This window comes from Coffea arabica, chromosome 1c (genome assembly GCF_036785885.1).
Source record: "Coffea arabica cultivar ET-39 chromosome 1c, Coffea Arabica ET-39 HiFi, whole genome shotgun sequence".
Classification (NCBI taxonomy): domain Eukaryota; kingdom Viridiplantae; phylum Streptophyta; class Magnoliopsida; order Gentianales; family Rubiaceae; genus Coffea; species Coffea arabica.
In genome coordinates this window covers 47,042,298-47,056,815 of record NC_092310.1, presented here as the reverse complement: position 1 = coordinate 47,056,815, position 14,518 = coordinate 47,042,298, and the positions used below count along the sequence as shown (strand labels likewise).

The window sequence follows — 14,518 nt, the reverse complement described above, 5'->3', positions numbered from 1 at the left end:
TTAATAGAAAAATTATAAGTTACATAGTGAGTCAATAAAAATAATGTGCAATGAGACATCCTTATCGTTATACTATATAAGAATCCGTTGTGATCAAAGGTTATGTTTGAATTTCAACTGCAAAGATAAGGGTGGTTTGAAAATGTAAGAATATTTGAAGTGCAATTGAAAAGTATTCAAAGGTCTCTTCTAAAACTTATCTAAGATGATAAAACATTTTAAAGTATTAATTGGACCCTTCATCTCTCGAATCTATATATGTTCGTGAAAGATCCCTCAAGCAATGCTTCTGATTTCTCCCTCGACTTAAGCTCAACCTGAATTATCAAGTCAAATTTATCCATCAATCACTTTGTGTCCAATCTAATCTACAATAATTTTATTTTTGACTAACTATTTATATAATTTGGTGGGTATAATACGACTTAATCACATGTTTCTTGCAGAGATAATAATACTCAAAAATGATAGATAGATAAGAAACTTAAGTGGTCTTTTTCAAAGTTTTGTAGAAACTATTCAGATTTGGTATTTTTTGCTAGGGGCATTTCTTTATAATCTCATAAATAAGTTCAAATCTGCATAATTGTTAAAGATCTGAATTGAAACTATCTTGATTATAAAAAATTGGTGCAAATAATATATTCTAAATTTGAAATTGTAGAAAATGGTAACTAAAATCAGAAGAAATTCCTCATATGAATTTTGAATTGCAAACTATAGATAGAAACTGCTTAATGATATTTTTCAATGTTTACTTGTATAAGTATCAAATATCCCTACTTAATTGACTCGTTTGAACTATGGATAATAGTTGTTTCGATCAAATCAAGAAACATTATTTATCATTGTACAACATACAATTATGAGTAAATGAATTAATACAATGCAATCAAAATGGTGCTATAGCTAAAGCATTTAAACTCATCAAGTTCCATTACAAATTTTTTTAGATAGCATAAAAAAGCAAATTTTTTGTATTTGAAACTATATAAACAGTATAATACAAGAACGAGATCATAACATGGAAAGTAAATAGAGTGCAAATGACATCTTAGAACTATGTAGCATGATTAATTTTCTTTTTTAGTTTCAATGAAGTACAAAATTCTAAGTTAATAAATTTTACAATCATAAAATTCCCAATTAAAATAAACACAAGCTGAATTTCAAATCATATTACATAAAAAAATAACTACTTGAACCATAACTGTTGGAATGTAGTTAACAGATCCCTGGAGTCAAGAATAATAGAAGAAAGTTCATGAGAAATAAGGTTATTTGACTTAAATAAAGAAATAATACCTTGGCTGAGGAGGAGAAGATGATAAAATTATTTTTCTGATTATTTTAGAAAATGACAACATTATCTCAAATTGTACTTTGACTAGAGACAGAATTTCTGAGATCTACTAAGAAAAACAATACAATTAGTTAGTTTTTGGAATTAGAAGTATCAAAAGGCAAATTATATGGAGTTCTTGAATAAACCAATCATCAAAAAAAAAATTACAATTGAAGAAAACAAACCCAAAGAACTCACTTCAATTTAAAGGAAAAGCTATGCATTCCACGAAATATTTAATAGCCATAATAAAATCAAAGAGGTGAAACCGAAAAAGAAGAAAGGGTATCGGCTAAACATGAGAACATAAATATGATAATGATTGTTCAGATAATAATTAAGTTAATTAATTGTAATTAAAATTCAATTATGTAAACATCCAATTAATTCCTTAACGGATGAGAAAGGTTTCAGGAAATTGGAAGGCTTGGATGTTAGTATAATAAATGATTAAAAGGACTTTTATGTAATTCTATCAAAATACAAGCTTTATTCAGTTGTACTTGACTCAACTTGGCACCCAACATTGTAATATACCAAACTTACCCCTAATCTTAAATGTCTGAAAGGTTATATAAGTAATTATAGTGAAATTAAAGGTATAATGACTTGTACTCAATGTTCCAATTACTCTTCAAACACTCTCACATTCCCAAAATAGCCTCACCCCTGCGGTTGAAATCTAGTCCTAAACTCGTTCTTATATAGTATAAGGATGATATATACTATTTTTACTACGTTTATTTAATGTTTTTTTTTACCCCCTGATGGATGGCTCGAATTCGTGATATTCGATCCACACAATTCATGCCGAATTGACGACTTCCATCACGTTAAGGTGACATTCAATCATTGAGTTGTATCCCTTCCTTGTCCATATCGAGAAATAGAACTATCTAATTTTAAGTCAAAGGATCGAGAAAATCAAAGCCATTATTTTTGAACAACTTGGAGCCAGTATGTTTGTTTTTTGAGATTTTTTTGGGGATGATAACAAAAGAAAAATGAGAAAGATGTCTATGATCGAGTCAATAACTATACAAACGAATAAATCGTATCGACTTAGAAAATGGAAGATTTACAAATAAAATATTTTACCAATTAGGCCATACTTCATTATCATCACAATAGTTATAATTAACATGTTAAACTACAATAGTTATAATAGTTTTTCTTACCATGTTAAACTACAATAGTTATAATTAATTTAGTCACTACATCCTTGATGTAGTTAAAATAAAAAACACTCTGGGATCTAAATGTAGAAATCTTTGGTTATATTCAAAGGTAAAATGTCAATTTAAACTATTTTTTATATTGATGAAAAGATTTTGACTTCCTCAAACTTTGACAAGTAGTTGGTTAACAATCTATTAGATCAAAAGGACAACGAAATAGACTAGCAAATAAGAAATTACAGATATTGCACTAGTTTTAGTAATTTAAGTAAGTAAATTATCCTAACTGTTATCACAGACTCGAAATAAGACACAAATTAAGATTTAATTATCCCTAGCACATCAATGGCCTACGTCCCAAACAAAAATGTAGGCCATCATTACACACACGCACGCTTATACATACATACATATACATATACTAGTTTTTGGGCCCTGCGCCTGTGTTGCGGGTGATGGATTTTGTTGCGTGATTAAGTGGATTTTGTTGATGGAAAGACCAAGACACCCCTCAAAGTCAGTGGAATTACCATCGAAACCGACCCATGGTGTTTGTGTGATCGGGAGAATTTTGTTGATGGAAAGACCAAGACACCCTACGAAAGCCGGCCCATGATTGTACTGTAGCAAATGGGCGTTCTCCCTTTTATATATTTATAAGAGAGATATATATATATATACATATATACATATATATATATATATATATATATATATATATATATATATATATATATACATACAGTTCTATTATTAAAATGATTACCCTCTTCCTAAAGATAGTTCCATTGTTACAAGTCTACAACAGTAAAAAGGTGAAACCGAACCATTTTTAAATCATGTGTCCATAAGATATCAAATAGAAGTATCCATTTCAATATTAAGTACTACCCTTCATATTGCGTATTGGAAATGACAGACTGCATTAACAGACGAAACTTTCAAGTTAGGTCCAAATTTGTATGTTCAAAATCATCTACTATTACTAAAACAACATGATTTCTTTTTCTCTTGTGTTAATTTTACCTTCCTCCACAACTTTTCTTATTTAACCAAACAAGACAAAGATTAAGTATCTGCAACAAAGCGATCCATCCTTTCCGCATCCTCCAGTTCCACTTCCCTCTCCCATGGACTATGTATGTAGAGGAGGAAGTGGAGCCGAATAGGGTGGTGAAACCTTGAAGGTTACAAGCATTGAGACTTTTTTCAGAGTGTATTGATGTAAATACACTCACTATTGTTCAAAGTCATTATCTTTCTTTGCTATAAGATGGACCCTATACTTTTCGCCATTGAAATATTGTGCATCTACTTCACCCACTCTTACAAATATTAAGCTGGCATTTGCATGTTTGTTGCACAAATCCACTGCCAATTTTCCTTTTTCAATCACCCAATGATCCCTTGGTTCTAAAGCATGCCAAGAAGTACCAAATCTAGCTTTCTATGTTAATGCTGCCCACCAACAGTGCTAGTAGCATTGTGAGTACTTTTTTATATTTTTTTCCAATAAACGTCAATATATATCAGTATGTATATTAACACTTGAAAGTATAAGAGTTAATTACAAAAAGGGGTTTTAGCCCTCTCATCCTTCCTAGCTGTTTCTATTAACCAAATTGGGGGGAATTCATTTATTGATTCTATGTCATTGACATTAACTAACATTGTGAGTACTAGAGGGTAAATTATGCATAAGAGCCATTTTGGCTTAGGGGAAGAAAATGAGGGGCAATTGTGCATATGTTTGCATCCTTTTGTTATCGTGTCATGTGTCAATTGCCAAACCACAAAGCATGTACATGGTTCGTCTAGTGTGGCTCTAGCCAACCAAAACATTAGCTCATCACTTCCAACCTATTAACTTGGGAGTTGGGAGACAATAAGCAATTTGTTTATTGTTTATCCTGATTAAAATTTTTTTCTCAACCTTAGTCTAACATAAATTAAAATGACTTAGCACAATCTATAATATATTTTTTTGTCTAGTATATGATATTTATACACTATTCTTACTCTAATTTATATTAAAGAAGGGTTTAGCTGTGCACTCTTTAAATTTGAAAACAGGTGTCAGAATTTGAATTCCTTCCGAATCTGTAAATATAGGACTGCATTTCATACTTTGCTTGATGGCTAACTCATCTAATGGGAGCTTGTTCCATTGATAGCCCTAAATACAATTACAAAATTGCTCTTTATAATAGATAGTTTAAAGTTATGCCTTCTTTTCTAATTAATCATGCTAAGATGCTCCTTTAACTAAAATTATTCAAAAAGGGCAAAAAAAGTTTTGGTACCACATTATCTTTCTATGTTTCCTGTACTGAGCTCCTGGCAGTGTGCCACGTCAATGCAATTCTGCCACTCATTTTTGCCGCTGAGGACTCGAAACCTCAACTGAAAATTGAAAATACAGTTATAGACAGACCAGAGCAAGAAGGTGAACAAATGGCTATGGCCTTCTCCCATTTTTCAAGCCCATCATCTTCTATATCATTATTTCGCCCAAAATCTCCATCCCATTTCAGTTCATCACCTTCTTGTATAAGAATTATGAAGCACCAACCTTCAATGGAAGCTTTTCATCCATTGCCGTTGCCAAGAAAGCTGGTGATCCGACACCGTTTTGCAGGTCATCTACCTATGCAGTTCAAATCCTTCTCGAAAAGACAATCCACTGAACAAATAGAGCAAGCCAAAGCCGCAGAAGAAGAGGAAGAAAAAGTTTATGAATTTGAGAGGCTTTTTTCCAATCTTAATCAAGCAACTTTAAAAAGGGACCCCGGTAACTATTTTTCCCTTTGCATGTTTTCATTGCATTGCGAAGTTGATTATTTTCTATTCTTGAGTTTTGCATAGTTAAGTTGAATTTTCACACATTTTCTCCCCTTCTTTGCAGTTGATAGTACTGTTAATTTAGCTTAATCTGTCTTTGAATTTTGTTTTCTGTAGGAAGTCTTAGCAGTGCTATATTTCTAGTAGCTGGCACAACTGTAAGTACTTATTCTACTTGGGGTTTGATTTTTGAATGCTGTGGATTTATGCACTACACACCCAGATTTCTTGTCTTTAATTTTTGCTATAGAAATAAGCATAAGATATTGAATTACACTAATGAAACATTCTTGGATAATTCTTGCTGGATAATGCAAGAAATTTGGAAGTTGAAAACTATTCAAATTTTTTGGACCTAGATTAAGCATCATTCGGGAGCTTTATTTACAATTAATATTTTTTGGTTAAAGGTTACAGGGAGATTAGCTCACATGAATTGAATTTACAATTTTTAAATAGGTAGGCGCAGGGATACTTGCAATTCCTGCAGTTACTCAAGAAGCTGGATTTTTGGCCTCTGCCATTGTCTGCATTCTCGGCTGGATATTTATGGTAACTAGTTCAGCTCAACTTCTATGACTATTCTCTATGAATAGCATTGCTTTATGTCTATGCTAAAAAAGCCAGTCTTGCTAGATAAGTGAATGAGACAATGTATACGTTTTTTTTTTTAACAATGCATACATTTTACCATAACATGGGAACCAAGAACATTAGCGATCTGCCATGTGAAGTTAGATCGAGGCCTCTCCTGCTCCCCAACCTCTAGGATTCTGCAACTATTTGACACACTGTTTCCAAAGGAATTATGCTTAGTAATCCTTCATAAACCTAAATCAATGCAGGTTGTGACTGGATTACTCATTGCTGAAGTGAATGTGAAGACAATGTGTGAATTGGGTTCTGGTGGTGTGTCACTGGTAATTTTTCTAACTTGCCTTGGCTTGAGTGGGCAAAATTTGGTAAGCTTATGTTGGCTAATAACTCTTTCATCAGGAATATATTCATCATAGCATGCAGCAGATAAGTTACATTACCTCCCACAGTTTTCCACAATTAGAATCCCTGCTATGAAAAAATAATCCAAATATGGTAGAGAAAGGTTCTCTTGAGATTCCTAGATTGTGGGATGAACATATTCTCGCTGAATTGATGAGAAGTAGCTAGCAAAAACTTTATACTCTATCAATGACTCTGGCAAGTGGAAGACTAGAGACTGACTGCAAACTTAAAATGAAAGTTCTTTTCACCCACATAATTTAAGTCACTTGAAGGTGGAATTTTAGCGATGTTTAAAACAGTTTTGGCTAGTTAGACACATGTATCCTAAAGTATTACTAAGTTTTAATCTACCTATGTTTTCTTTATTTCTGCTCACTTATCAAAAGCTGTTGTCCATATATTTGTAACTGAACCGGATTACACTGTAATGCTGCAAAAGCAGTAAGTATGCCACTCTTATAATTTCCTTTGGAATTTGTAGGTTTCTATGGCCATGAGAACTCTTGGGACTGCTGGTGTACAAATAGCTTGGTAGGCTACATCACATTGTTCTATTCTAAAAGGACAAATGCCTTAAACAGAGTTTCATCTGGTTATGAATAAATGGTCATGTGCTGTAGCAAGCATTTTCGTAGTACTAAATATATATATTTGTCTCGCATCAGTATGTCATGGAAAGAGATATGAAACTTGCCAATGTGATTCCTGGAAGTGATTTCAGATTTATTTAAGTTTTTGTTTGGTTTTAGTCCTTTTTTTTGGGCTTAGAGTTCTTTATCACATATGTTTGAGCAATATATGCCAAGTGAAAACAGGAAATTCTCAAAATACTTTAATTTAGAGTATTGTGACAAGAATTTGCTCAAAAAAAACACAAAGAAATAGATGTTAATGCATGTCCAGTACAGAATTTTAACAGATACATGGGATTTTATTGAATGTGTTTCTTCACTTATTGACCTTTCTAAATTTACTTATTCTGTAGTACTTCATCTTTTTTTTTCCCTGTGGTTAAAATGCCCTGTAACTTATCGTAAATCTGAAATGGACATGCTAATACGTAGATGGATAAATGGTATCTTTACATCGGGATACTGCATATGTTTTTATCAGATTGATCGGTTTAAGGCATGGGATGGTCAGGGAGAATAAGAGACTCTAAATCCTACTTGCCCTTCTAGTATGGCCTATAACTGAAAAAACACAGAACAAAAATTGGACATGCTCAGCGATACTGTGACATTATTTGCCGGTTACCATGTATTGGTATTTTGCTCTCAAAAAATGCTTTGACTGAATGTGTTTGAAACTGTGAACTTCTGTATGGGAGATTTCTTTCAAAACTTTATCCTCAATTGGTTCTCTCTCTCTCTCTCTCTCTGTGACATACTAGCTGTTTGATACTTACCATCATGCAGTACCATGTGATATGTGATGGACTAGCATCTTAAAAATATTTAGGCCTTATATTCTGTTTGTAACTGATTATACTTTATTTTGTAATAATTTTTGCCTTCTAAATTGAGATCAATCTATCAATACTGGCTTTGGTACTCATGTTGCAATTTAACTTTTCTCACGACTCCTCTTCTTTTGTAACAGCTGGTCATATATGTTCATTCATTATGCCCTACTTGTTGCATATGTGGCTCGTTCATCAGCTATTTTGACAAATTTCCTAGGCATTCCGGTGTATGTTTAGATTTTACCTTTACTTATATTTTAATACTGCTATTCACTTCACATGCACTTTTCACTATGTGTCATCAAATAGCCAGGATTCACCATACTGGAAGCACAGTTTTAAAGGAAGCATCTTCTTCCTATTCTGAGAACTAAAAAATGTAGAAGTTGGAACCTAATTAAAGTTTGAGGTCATAAGTTTTTTCAGAGATGCAGCTACCTTGAAATTTTACTAAGGCAATATCTTGTGCCACGTGGAGATTTTCTGCACATATGACCGAATTTATAATTTTGATTTCACTCTTATTATTCATTTTCTGTTATAGAAATCAATGGATAATATGCTATTATACATTGATTTCTGGGTTTAACGTTGGGCATTACTCAGGTTTGAGTTAAAAGACAAATTGGTGCTACAGGTCCAAGAAATTTTTTTTAAGCATTACAAAATACAAACCCTTTACCCTGTGTAAAATCTCCTAAAGAAATGATATCTCAGAAATAAATTATTATGGGAAATAATATATTACCTGATTTTTCATAAGCGGACAATGTTCATTTATGTCATGGAGTGGAAACTGAGTCTTTGGATTGGTCACTGATGGTAACTCCATGTGAGCCAATAAACCAAGGGATATCTAAAACGCAATGAACTTATTGCAATCATGAGTTATCTTACAACTTTCAATCTCCTAGAACAATTTTTAATGCACTAGTTTATATCTTGTAGTCTAAAAACTCTATTAGTGGATATAAGTATAGTGTTATATGCTTGTTAGGTGTTGATGGGCAGCATTGTGATTGCAGATGGGAAACTGCAACTTTGTTTTCACTCCTTTTTGGAGGAATTTGCTTCTTTGGCAGGTTGATATTACTTTGCCCTCTTTCTTTCTGGTGCAGCACTTTTCATTCTTGTCATGGTTCAATCTTCAAATTATTCCTTCTAGCCCTATAAATGACAGTGCCAATTTGCATATGCAACAAACAGATCATGAAATTTTATTAAAAACCATTAGTCCTTTCATCTATCAGCTTAGGCTTATATATGCCAGTCATGCTTGAATAATGTAAATACTTGATTATGCACTTGATAATGCCGTAAAAAAGGCGTTTATGTCTCTTCCCATGAAAAGCCCTAACCATCTTACTGTTGATTCACTCAACTAGAATCACAAGATGGCATTTGATTCTAGAGGCAGATCATGTTGCTCCTAAAGGTGCCTTTGAAGCTCTGACTACATTTGTGCTGTACTTCATTCTTGGAATTTTGGTAGCAGCCTTGTGTAGGAATTGCGGTGAACCCTGGCTCTTGACTAGTCTGTGTATGGATTGGTTGACAAAATTATCTCAAAATTAATATATGAACTCCACATGAAATTTTATATATCAGTGCATATCAACTATGGCTTTGCTTTGAATGTAACTCAACATTCCCATCTTATTGTAGTCAGCGGCTTATTGGAGCAGTAAATGGTGCTCTTGTTTTCGGCATCATTGCTTCTTTCACTGCTCTTGTGGTAATTCCCATTCTAACTATTTCAAGCTGTTTTATCAGATTCTTCAATATGTGATCTTGCACAGATATGATACATTTCGATTCATGCAAGAAGAAGAAATTATTTGGATTTGAATGCAGTTACACGCGTGTTAAAGTGTCCTAATATTTGTTATGCCAATGATTTCCTAAGCAATTTGGTTTTTTTGCTATAAGCCTGAATTAAAAAGGTAAGTTATCATTCATCTGCATTCAAAGTTATGGCAAATTGTTCTCCAAAAGATAAGTAATTGCATTTTAATACCATGATCCTAGTGCGCGCATAAAAGATGCAAAATTCTTGGTGATAGACTTGCTCAAAATCTTTTCTTTATTCATGATTGATCTCCCTTCTTCTGAAGCTTGCTTCCACTTCTGTTCTCAGATACTTCATCTTGATTTGGTCAGAGTACCATGATGACATCCAAAGCTTACTCAGATTAAAAATTAAATACTCAAGGAAACTTAGCAGTCTGTAGTATCACAACCAAAGTGTTACTTATCAAAAAGGTTGCTCTCCTAATTCTATACATGTTCATGATAAAAATCTGTTACTTTTGCTTCACTACTCTTGTCTTGGCCAGATCCCATTAAACAATTATTGTACTATTTAGGTTGTTGCTAGTGGGGATTTGCACTGGGAAGCTCTTTTAAAAGCAAACTATGAAGCTGCTCCTCAAAGTATACCCATTATAGCTCTTTCTTTCGTTTACCAGGTAAAATAACCAACCTATTAATGGATCAGTAGTAATTTCCAATACAACATTGTTTCAAGTTGATTCAGACAGATGCTCCTTTGTTTCAGAATGTAGTGCCAGTCCTTTGCACAAATCTGGAAGGAAACATGTCAAAAATTAGGTGATAACTCCAATCGCCAGTACTTAATTGCCACATTTTGCTGAATTCATGCTAATATGGGTGTCAGATTACCAGAACATGTTATATATCTGTATAAATCCATGGAGCTGAAACCTTTCTAATAAATCAAATATTATGGAAGTAATTTAATAACGTAAATAAGATGATTTGAGATCTTGCAATATTCCCATACTTTGTTTCAAGGTACTCGGGATTTAGTTCCTGACAATGTGCTGAAGTTTCCAAATTATACCATTGTGACTTCTATCCACCCAAATAGATGTCGAACTAGTAAATGTTAACATCTATACATCTATGTGGGAGTTTATTCATAACACATGAGGATATAGGACCTAGAATTGCATTTGTGGGTAAAATGAATTGAACCTTTACTTGAAACGATAAACATTACTTTGTTGATGAGTAGCAGAAATTTCTGCAATTATAATTTGGAATTTGTCTTGATATGTGTTGCCTACACCTCATCCTCATTTCGATCAACACTTGGCCAAATTCTTCCATTTATTGATAAGACTCCTCATAATTGGGAATAGTATTTAGCTTTAGCTAAAGATAATGGGTTAAACTATTGTTCTTGACAATGTAAAACTGATGAATTAGCTATAAATTTGATTTACTGAGATTTGAATCAAAACTTAAATGGGGCCCTAAAATCTTTTTTTTTTTTTTAAGAATCCTGTGCATGATTTCCTTAACTACAGCCAATACCATTCATCAAATATTAAGTGGCTGTGATCTTGATTACCTTGACTTTTTCTTCTTCTTCTATTTTTTTTGCATGGTTTCATAAAGATTTTACTTGACTTAGTTACCTTTATATGGTATCTATTCTTCAAGCAATCTCCATATGGTCACAGCTAAAGATTTGCAGTTAAATTAGGGGTGGTTATCTCAGAGACATTAGTATCTGCTATTAACTTGTAGGACAGCCATTGTGCTGGGCACAGCAATTCCCCTTGCTCTTTTTCTTATATGGAATGCAGTTATACTTGGAACAATCCCAGCTCTTGAAATGGGCTCAGACAAAATTTTTGACCCTTTACAACAACTGCGGTCCACAAACGGTGTTGTTGGGGTAAGTATTTGAAACATCCTTTTTTTATCCTTCTGTTGTCCATGTTGGTTGTCTGCTCTTAGGTCTAACCAATCTCATTTTTCCTGTCTGTATCAAAATGAAATCATGCAGCCTATAGTTGACATATTCTCACTTCTTGCAATTGCAACTTCCTACATTGGATTTATTTTGGGTCTTACAGACTTCCTTGCTGACTGTAAGTGGTCCTTTTGTTCGTACCATCATAATAAGAATCGTGTTATCATAGAATGGAAAGATTAGTGTTTAATTTGTTGCAAGCTTACTTTACGTGAAATAAATTGACAATAAAGAGAGAGCATGATTTTACATCATCTGCATTGCTGCTTATAGTTTGTAGTACCAATGCTTATGCATCTCAATTTCACTGAAGGTGGGAGAAACTGAAATGAAAATAAAATGGATTAGGAACTTTTTGTTGTGTGCATGGCTTCAATTGGGATCATATATCTATGTTTTTCATTTAGGCACAATTATTGCAGTTCCATAGGTCAAAATGCACAAGTAGAATGTAAAGGGAGTCTAGAGCATTGCACTGGCAGAGAATGATTAGAACAACAAGAAAAGGGAACACATGCTACACTGGTGTCTGTTCTGTATACATGTACATAATGTTTGCAAAACATTTTTCTGCATTTTGAATCTGCCACACACCTGAACAGAGAATTTTGGGGTTAGCAAAGTCAAAAGTGTGTGCTTTTAGCTTTTATGACAGATAAAAATGGGCTGCTTTCTGATTCAGTCAAGCTAGGCTGCCTCCTCTGAAGTTTGTTAGCTGATGGAAATTGATGCAATTATACTGTTGAACAATAATGAAATATATGATAGTAATTTTCCTGTTGGTTGCCAATGCATCTAATGCAGTGCTGAAGTTGCCTTCTGGTCAGAACAGTCCTTTGCCATATATACTTACATTGGTTCCGCCATTGATACTGTCATTGCTTGATCCAGAGATATTCTTCAAAGCATTGGATTTTGCTGGAACATATGGAGGTATAATAGTAGCATGAATAAAATTCAAATTCTGATTCAAGTAAATTTTTAGTTGGACAAGTTTTGACTGGACATCACTAAGTTATCTTATGTACATGGTCCATTAGTGTGGACTTATTTATAAACATGTAATCAAAAGCATTGCATAAACCAGATTCTCTGTTCGTCTTAAAACACTCGTGTCCTGACTGGTCAGATACTTTTCGTTCATGGTTTTGCAGTTCTGGTTTTGTTTGGAATTCTACCTGCTGCAATGTCCTGGTCAGACAGATATTCTAAATCATCAGAGTCTCCAAAGCTCCCCCCGCTGGTCCCTGGAGGAAAGCTCACCCTTTCACTTGTGATTGGTAGTGCAGGGTATGTCATTCTTTCAGAACTAATTGAGAATCTTGGGCACCAGTTCTGAGAATCAAATTGAAGTTCTTTCTGTTAGTGGGAAGAATTAACTGCTCACTTGAAATATCTGTAACATCCAATGTGGTAAACTCTCTCAAATTTAATAATTTTTGCTTCTCATTCAACATTTACAACTCCAGTTGTGTTCCATATCTGGATTCTTTCTTTTCCCTGAGTGCCAAGCATATTTGGATATTATGGTTAGAAGGTAACATAAGTGGAGAACTAGGGACGACTACATACGAGTTAAATTTTCATCAGGAGAGAGAGAGAGAGAGAGAGAGAGACAGAAGCTTCAGAATTTGAAACTCTCTTACAGGATGCTGTAAAGTACACCTAAGTACATGGTGCAATATCAGTATGATTGGTTTTCAGCCCATCAGGCTCTCAGGCTCTTACGCAACAAGAAGTTATGGTCCCATTGTTCCAAAAGAGCTGGTTGTTAATGAATTAATCACAACATTGCAAAATCAATTGACGTTCTTGACTCTGTCATGGCTCAAGATCATGCAACACGTCTCAACCTTATCACATGACTTGAAATGCAGTAACCGGTCTTATACATTTAAGAAGATGAAATAGGAAGTTATTAAAAAGATTTCAAGGCAATTAGCGCATTAGCCATTCTGTCTGATGCAAAAAATGTAACGATGCAATGACAGTCTGCTTTCATTTGAAGAGTACAGCAAAAAGTTTCAGATGCCCAAGCTATGGTACTTTAGTAGTGGTTACAAGATGTAATACTGTGCCCACTGTGTTTTGCAGTACGTCTTACCTGCATAAGTTTTTGAAATACTCAAATCCTAGCATCTTTGGCCTTGTTGCCATAGGAACCAGTATGGGGTTATGGTTCTCCTGAAAAACGAGCCTCAGGCTTTTTTTTTTTTTCACCCTATGAAAATCTAAAATCTGGTCGCTAACTATGCAAAAGCACTATTTTTCCCATGATTGACTAATGAATCTGTGGCCAGAAAAGTTTGTTTAGTACTGAACACAAGACTCAGGTTGTGAGAATTATGGGTAGCACAATGTTTTCCTCATTCGAAGACTTTGGCAAGCCTTTAAACTGGATAGAATAGCATATATTTCACCACAATGGATCAATAAGAATGAACTTCCAATGTATTTCATGTTTCCAACGTTTTCTTGCTAACATGCGATCATCTCCATTTGATGGTATGGTAAGATAATTCACTTCAAACGCTTTCTCCGACTAAACACTAATATTACAATAGTTGCAGATTTACTATCTTAAGCAAAGTAGGTAATGGTTAATACATCCATAGAGGTTTAATAAGCACCTTGAGCCCATAATTTCCCATCTCATTTCGTTCTTCCTGAATTTGCTTTACTAATTTCTCAGCAGAGCAGCTACACCAGTGCACCTCAATCATTTCTAGTGTTGTTATATCTCCTAAGCTAGATGGGACCTCGTCAAGTTGCCAGCATTCTTTTACTAACAACCGCTGCAAACTAGGGAAAGGGTAATCAGAAGCATTCCAGAAGACAATGTCCACCCTGTCCAATTCCAGGAATTTGAGATTGAGGAATTCTCCATCCTCTACCACCCCTTG

The 14,518-nt window shown here is 34.0% G+C and overlaps 1 protein-coding gene across 1 annotated transcript; it reads left to right on the top strand.

The window, feature by feature from the left end:
• The first annotated feature begins 4,826 nt into the window (after positions 1-4,826).
• On the top strand, positions 4,827-13,078 carry LOC113741023 (uncharacterized). The gene is made up of 14 exons (XM_072073967.1): positions 4,827-5,314; positions 5,482-5,522; positions 5,824-5,916; positions 6,210-6,284; positions 6,848-6,897; positions 7,969-8,058; positions 8,857-8,913; positions 9,497-9,566; positions 10,198-10,299; positions 10,389-10,441; positions 11,387-11,537; positions 11,649-11,733; positions 12,420-12,548; positions 12,770-13,078. Exons 1-14 carry the CDS (start codon positions 4,978-4,980, stop codon positions 12,952-12,954), a joined length of 1,518 nt encoding a protein of 505 aa, XP_071930068.1. The 5' UTR covers positions 4,827-4,977; the 3' UTR covers positions 12,955-13,078.
• Positions 13,079-14,518: the final 1,440 nt, after the last annotated feature.

Coding starts and splice junctions, on each gene's coding strand:
- LOC113741023 (XM_072073967.1), top strand. CDS start 4,978: ATGGCTATGGCCTTCTCCCATTTTTCAAGCCCATCATCTTCTATATCA. Junction 9,567..10,197: donor CTTCTTTCACTGCTCTTGTG/GTAATTCCCATT, acceptor TGTACTATTTAG/GTTGTTGCTAGTGGGGATTT. Junction 10,442..11,386: donor GGAAACATGTCAAAAATTAG/GTGATAACTCCA, acceptor ATTAACTTGTAG/GACAGCCATTGTGCTGGGCA.